The following is an 8,186-nucleotide window of genomic DNA, read 5'->3' as shown; positions in this document are numbered from 1 at the left end:
CTTCTTTTATATATATATATATTCTTTATAGTATTAATACTCTCAATGTTTTTTTGTGTTGAATTTCCATTTTTACTTACACCTTTTATAAGATATATGTAGCAAGAGAAATAATTGCAAATTTCAAATTCCATAGCTAATTTTTACCCATTGAAAGGAATAAGTATACCAATATTCTTCTTAAATTTTTTTTTCTTTTTTGGAACTGCATAGGTTCATAAATACTTTATATTTAATATTACAGGCAGCAGCCACCGCCGATGAAATCATGCCTATCTTGCCATCAGCAGATTCACAGAAACGCTCCCATCTGCCCCTTATGTAAGGCCAAGTCTCGCAGTAGAAACCCTAAGAAGCCAAAGAAAAAAGACTAAGATGGCTTTAGTATTATTTTCTACACGAGGTTTTTATATTTTATATATGTATTTTACCAATGGTAGTTTGCCAGTGATTGAAATAAAAAAAGGCAAACTGTATTCTAGATAGATCTCAAATTGTCATCCCTATACCTGCGTCCAAGATAGCTGTAGAGCTGATGGGTAAGCTGTTGATCTTTTAAATTCTTTTTTGTGATGTTAGAAATCAAAAATTAATTTGAAATGTAATTGTTAATAGTATGATCCTAGGAAAACTTTTATCTTTGTATTTGTAAGTGAGTGACTATGAAGCCGTAGTCTCCGGTTTGTATGATATTTTATTGATACACACTGTAATTAGGATTGTATTGTTGGTTCTGGGGTTTGTTTTCTTAACTATTAGTAATGAATTGAAATAATAGTGTTTTTTTTTTTAAATTTATGTTCATGCAGTTTTTAAATTATTTAAGATTGCTTTATAATGATAAATTTAATGTAAACATGATTTTTAAAAGAGTTAAAAGTAAAATACTATCTACATTTAAAGGGATTGAAACTTTGGTCCATTAAACTTTTCATAGAATATTCTATGAACATTCATATTATGACAGCATTTAATATTATTAATCGATCTACATAGGTTCTTGAGGCTTTTCCCTCAAGTGCTATAGTAGGCTTCTTATAGCTCAAAGCAGAATAATAATAATAATAATATTTAGAATTAGAATGAAACAGCCATTTCATAAGTCAATTCTAGCTGGAAAATTCTTTATATTTTAATTGGAGAATATGAAATAACAGGAGATGCCAGGATTATTAAACTCCTTAAACTTCCTACTCTCCTATTACAATATAAAATTAGAACTTTATTATATTCTTTTCAGGACTTAATTGTTTATCCTTTATTCACTTCTTTATTCTTTATATCATCTGAACAATGTTTCGGGCTCTTCTGCCCATTATCAAGTTCTGCAAATAAAAATATTTACAATCAACATTTTTATAATTAACAAACGGTTTCGATCAATAAAGTTAACATTGCACTTTTATAAAAACATTTTACACAGTTATATAAAAATAATTCAATATTTAACTATATATACATTCACTTCACTAATTTATTACCATTTAAACATCTAAAATGTTTTTGAGATTAAGCCAAATTTCCTAATTATGGCTCTCTTTATTTTTTTTTTTGCTTTCCCTTCCTTATTATAAATTTGTGGGCATATGTCATTTTAAATTGAAAATCATTTTTGTATATTCCAAATTGAATATAAATTTTTTTTTTTAAATTAAAAAACCTCATTTTTTATTTTTTATAAGTGTTGTTTTACTAAAATGTTTTGCCTAAAAATGTTTTTATAATTTTTATTTCAAGTGATTAGTGACATTTTAATATTATTTATTAGTTATTAAAAAAAAAACATCCATTTGGTCTCAATAATTTTTTTAAATATTTTAACACTCCAACGTTTCGTCCATTCCGGCCATTTTCAAGGTCTTATTACACTATCACAGGCAAACCATAAGTTATCAACATAATTGTCATCCATATTGTCTTTATGAAATTATTTATTATTAGTCATTAACACATTAACTGGTTTACAGTATATAGTATCACATATTATAGTATTTTGTACCACATTAACTAGTTTAAATTACTCATTTTATCTACACTACACTGAGTAACCTTCCTCGAATAGATGTTTTTTTATAACTATTAAACGAATGAAGGTTAAAACAAGTTAAATTTAACTTATAAGTTTATAATAATTATTCATAATTGAATTAAAAAGCTTTTTATTGATTCTCAAAAATAATCTCGCTACATAAAATTTTAAATACAATCTGGGAAATCATATAGATTTCGTACTGTTTTTACAAGTTTATCTTAAAGTAATTTTCATTCCTTTAAATAAAATAATAATAATAATAATAAACCTTATTTAAAAACTTGAAAGTTGATTTAACTGCACAGTGGTTAGGCAAGATACTACTTACTCCAAGAACCCAAGTTCGAATCCCACTGGGCAGAAAGTTGTTTTCTGTTACACTGTTGCCATGAGTCAACCCTGTGGGTTCTGGAGCCCTCCTGGGATCCACACAGCCTCATTAATTTAGTAAAAATCTGGTGGTTGAGTGTGAATCTGACCTAATCACCTCCTTGCTCAACCATTAGTCTAGTAACAGTACTTCCTTACAAAGTACTCCGCCCTTTGACCCTTCATGGGTCGTAGCGTTACACAGATATAATTTTTTTTTTTTCTCTAGTAATATTAAAACCAGAACCAATGATATGTCCCTTAAGATAGTGTACAATGTTATATACTCTCTTTATCATAAGAAGTCGTAAGAATTCATAGAATTTAAGTTTGGAAAGTTAAGCAATATTTTATTGTGAAATAATTTAACACCATTAAGTATTAATAATACTACTTAGTTTATTTCTCCGATAAATGTTATTAAAATTAATGATCATGTAATTTTAAAGCCAAACATTGCATGTTAGCATAATAAGGCTTATTTTTTATTTATTTATTCTTTTAACTTTTTTTAATTTTAGTGTGTTAATAAGACTGATTATTTACAATTTATTTTTTTGTCAATTTTAACAATATTATTCGTTAAGGTTCATTGCTTTATATTTACAAGTTTGATTTCATGACAGAATTTGCAAGGCTTAAGAAATATTTTGTTTTTTGTTTAGTTGTAAAATAGGTTTAACTATTTGTAAAATTAACGATAGGAACTATTTAGACTTATGCATTCTAGTCAATTCAGCATTGTGCCAGAAGAACTGCTAGTCAATGTCACTTTTTTAAAATATTAAAAAAAAAAAAAAGAAAGAAAAAACATTAAAATTATTATAGTGAATATACAGAGCATTCTACTTTGCGTACTGTTTCTGTTTTTTCTTCTTTAGCAACCTATTCAACCATTCTAAGGATAATTTTATTGACATTTTTATTTATATTTTATCTCTACAAAGGTGCTGCAAAATTGTTTGAGCCTATGAATTTTTTTTTTGCCGTGGCTAAACAATTTTGGAATCTACTGATATAGCTAATTCAATACCCTTATTCACGTTTTTACTTGTGCTCTCTAACATATGTTCGTATCTCCAAAGACTTTCGTTTCTGATGAATTTGCTTTTATAGAAATTCATTGGTATTGATAAAATTGAATTTCAAAAGTTTTATACCATCGTTTTTCTAATTGATGCAATTTTTTCAAGGAATCAAATAAGATCATTTCTTACAGCTTTGCATGAACTTTTGTCATGGAGTCTAGATTTGCTAGTCAATTATTTATTTGTTAATACTTAAACTTTTTGTGATTGATAGCTTGAGAACTGGAGTAAACTTTTAAATATTGTAAAAAAATTTTTATTGACTGTTTAGTTTGTTCCTTGTAAAAGCTAGTCAAAATCAGACTGTATAATATTCAGTTCCTTTATATCTAGTGTAGATTTGTTTGATATTTTTCTTTTTTTTGTTTTCTCGCGATTATTTATTTTTAGTAATTAATTTTTTTTTTTACTCATGATAATATGTATTATAATAAAGACTATAATTGTCGATTAGCGACTTGATATACTTTCAGTATTATTGTTTGTGATATTTCAGTGTCAAATAATTATTCCAATGTGCCAAATGTTGTTTTTATCTCCTACGTAACTGATTACATTAGATCTAAGTTTTCTATGTAATTTTTATACAGCTAGTTCTATTTATTCAAAGTGTATTAAATAGTATTGTATTAAGGCAATATATTTTTAAATACTGAGCCTCAGTTGTTTTTGTCTGTTCCTCTAACATTATTAAGTGATTCGGCGATGGGGCTTTATAATTAAAATAATAAATATAAATTATTTGAGCCTATACATATTTATTTATGGTCAAACTAATGTAATCTTAAAGTATGTCAATATACAGCAAAACAAAATTACATTGTGTTGAAATATAAGGATTTTTTATAAATTTATTGTAAAAATTTACCTTCTGTTTACCGGAAGCTCTGATATTTTTCTTTTTTTAAATAGATCTGTTCCAATAACCATTTCTGACTGGAACTTTACAGAGTATGCACAGTACAGGTTTTGGGAGGGAAAACCCATACTACGCATGCTCCGTAGTGTTCCAGACAGTCAGAAGTGGTTGTTGGAACAGAGCTAATATGTACTTTGATTAAAATAATAGTTAATTAAATTTAGACGCACAATTATTTCACCAATTTTAATTTATAAGCAAAATATAGTTCCTCGAGTTCCAAACCAGAGGTCTCTCATGTCAAATTATCTTACCCCGAAACTCAAGGTTTTTGCTTAAAAAATTTACTTGCCAGTTCTAGGGAAAGCGAGAATATCAGCATATCATATTGATTCATCCTTATCAATACAGTAGACCTCATCGAATCTTGAAAATTCTCTCTTTTTGAGGAGCTTCATCAACTCTTACGTTATTCTGTGGTGTTGTTCTGTTATTAGAAGGGAATTTTTAGGACCATTTCCTCAGCAAGCTGATGTCTCAGGCTCTTTGCCTCACTTGGGTCAGAGAGACCCAACATCTCTAATTTGTCTACTGATGACACCACAGAGATACCTAATTGGTATTCAGTTTCAAGACATTAGATCTACTGTTCTATTTTTAAGAATAAGATCTGTTGGTTATTATAGATTTTTATGTCACTCATGAGGGATTTTAGTAACTTACCGTTTTGAAGAATTAGTGTATATTTACAAAAACTTTTTTATCTACTATTTGTACTTATATTTATTTACTATTTGTATTTATATTTTTCCTTCTAAGCATTGTCACAATGAAACACAACAGCCTAGATCTGTTGAATCAATAGTAATACCTGTGAGTAAGTAGATATGTACTATTTATGCAGTACTTTGTTATTTTACACAATTACACGACTGGAACTTGTCCATATTATTAAATGGAAGAGAGCTATAAGTTGTAATGAATTTGCCTGTTAGACGGTACAGTAAGAATGACAACTTGTAACTCTCTTCCACAAAAAAATATAGACAAGTTGTAGACATTTCATTGTAAAACCATAAAAGTGAATTATTTTGAGTTGTTATAGTCATCTTCCAAACCGATGATATGTTGATTATTGAAAAGTCAGTATTATTGAGGTATTTTAAGAATTTTTCAAGACATCATTGATATGCTTCAAGATCAATTTTTGTTTAAAATTTAAATATAAAAATATTGATATAGTAGACAATGTCAGCTGATTTTCCTCTTCCCGTTTTAAGCAAATATTTCAAAATTTATATAGGACCGTCGCTCCCTGGGGGTCTTAGAGGTGTCAGAAAGTAATTTGAACCTGGGGGTCTTAAGGCAGCAAGCCAGAAGCCATCAGTTCAACACCACCAACAGGAATAGCCCCTCCCTATTCCTAGTGAGCATCCAGGCAAACATATGCCATCATCTATGACACCGCCTTCAGCGGACCCGGCAACCATTCTTATAATGCCATCCCGGTAAAACAAGAAAATGAAATAGCCGGTATATGTACATATCATTTTCCTTTTGTATATATTTGTAAATGCTTATTTCTTTGTTACAGGAGATAAGAAAAAAATAAAAAGGGTCTTAGTGGGACAAGTCTGGCTGGGAAGAATTGACTTTTTTTTGTGTTATGATCTCTTGTGAGATTGTGACATGTTATACATCGACCAACCTACTCGCTATAATTGTCTGTTTGAGAAGTCTCATAAGTAAGGAAAAAGATTTTTTTTTTATTATTTGCCTAATGCATGCAAAGTAATGTAAGCATGCTTGGCATAGAATTCATCTAATAGAATTCATATGGAACGGACACATGAAAACAACAAGATAAGTATTTAACCAAACTCCTTCAAGTACCACTGGTAGAAAAAGGTAATATCCAATTTGAATTATGTAACCATACGTAATGGAACCTATTAATTTTATGTTTTTCTGTCTGTTTAGAGACATCAGAAAAAAATAAAAACATAAGTAATGCTACCACGGAGGGTGGGTTTCACACCGTTTTCCAATTCAGGTGCTTTTTAAATATTTCTCTAATTAACTATCTATTTGCTTAAAGTCTCTTCTTTCCGTATTAAGCAAATATTATAAAAGTAATAATTGGAGAAGTTTTTCGGGGGGTGCGGTCAGCAAAGAACAACATAAGTAAACAAAACCATATTTATTTATTTTATGCCGACGTTTCGACCAGAGTTTCAGGTCATCATCAGGGGTTATGGCGTTGAAGATAGGCCTGCAACTGCTTGAGAAAAAAAAGAAGAAACACGTAAAAAATCTGTACTCAATCAAATTATAGAGATTTGGTTAGGTACTTCATTAATAATGTTATAATGTCACAAATTTATTTTTTATGAAATTACTTAAAATTTATATTTAGTTAATTTAATAAAATTTTAGCAATTGAATATTAATAATACTACTCATATTGCCATTGATAAATTTAGATTTTAATATTAGTTTTGATGTTTTTAGCATTTTATATTGTTATTACTAATTTTCTAATTAATTTATAATTGTATTATTTTTGATAATTTAGATTTCACAAAAAATTTTTAAAAAAATAATAATTTCAGTGATAAATTTTATAATATTATACAAGACAAAAATTAAGCATAGACACATACTTACTAAAACCTGTCTGAACATGTGCACTACAAATTGATGGAATAGCTAAACAGACTACCATAAAACAATTACTGATTGGAGAAGTTTGTCGAGGGGTGTGGTCAGCAAAGAACAACATAAATAAACAAAACCATATTTATTTATTTTATGCCGACGTTTTGACCTGAGTTTCAGGTCTTCATCGGGGGTTATGGCGGAGAGTTGCAGGCCTACCTTCTACGCCATAACCCCTGATGAAGACCTGAAACTCAGGTCGAAACGTCGCCATAAAATAAATAAATATGGTTTTGTTTATTTATGTTGTTCTTTGCTGACCGCACCCCCCGACAAACTTCTCCAATCATTAATCTACGGTCAACTATCTACACCTCATTATAAAAGTAATATAGGACCGTCGCTACCCTGGGGGTCTTAGTGACTGCTGACAACTTAGGGCATATTATAACTAAATTTGTAATATATCTGGTTGTATAGCATGAAGTACCAGTTTTGGGGAATAAACTAGTAAAGTATGAAATGATTAAGCTTCCTCAGGAGAAACGTATAACCAGTTAATAATTGAAAAGTCAGTTTTATTGATCTATCTTTAAAAATGATTTATCTGATATTTTTAAGGACCTCTCTTTATCCTAAAATAAAAAGCCTTTCTAAGTGTGTATTTCCCAGAAAATATTGATTAATAGCCTGCTCTAGTTAATGTGAATTCCAAGAACTCAAGTAAGAACTTTTTATCCAACTATTTCTTTCTTTATAACTTCTATTTATTAAATAATTTTGATGTTTGGATTGTTCTATCATATGTATTTGAAGAAATATCTGATAATGTTTAATAAATTGAGTGTCTGCTAGTTAAATTCTTTAAAATGTTTCTTTCTTTTTATTTGTAAGAATTTTATTGTAATATTTAAAACAATTATATATAAAAGGATATGATCTGTTAAGAGCTTAAAATAGAAACTATAAAAGTGTCTCTAATTGAGACAGGTTATTTTCTTTCCACTATAACCTATCAACAGGTTATCCATTCAATTCTGCCTCAACTATGAACACCTTATCTCCATAGCAAAGTGAATATCTTCCTTACTTTTTTACTAATTTCAGAAAAAAAAAATCTAAATTACAATGTATGTAATAGCTCAAGAGAATAATTTTAAATTTTAAGCAAAAACATGAA

The 8,186-nt window shown here is 28.7% G+C and overlaps 1 protein-coding gene across 1 annotated transcript in view; it reads left to right on the top strand.

The window, feature by feature from the left end:
- Positions 1–4,312, top strand: part of LOC106682758 (zinc finger C4H2 domain-containing protein) — an 8,676-nt gene extending 4,364 nt beyond the window's left edge. The window contains exon 5 of the mRNA XM_014423797.2: positions 245–4,312. Coding sequence (XP_014279283.1) covers positions 245–374 — 130 coding nt within the window. The 3' untranslated portion in view covers positions 375–4,312. The remainder of the gene's footprint in view (positions 1–244) is intronic.
- Positions 4,313–8,186: the final 3,874 nt, after the last annotated feature.

Source organism: Halyomorpha halys, unplaced genomic scaffold (assembly GCF_000696795.3).
Source record: "Halyomorpha halys isolate HHAL.00 unplaced genomic scaffold, Hhal_1.1 Scaffold24.1, whole genome shotgun sequence".
Lineage (NCBI taxonomy): Eukaryota > Metazoa > Arthropoda > Insecta > Hemiptera > Pentatomidae > Halyomorpha > Halyomorpha halys.
This window is presented reverse-complemented; position numbering and strand designations above follow the sequence as displayed.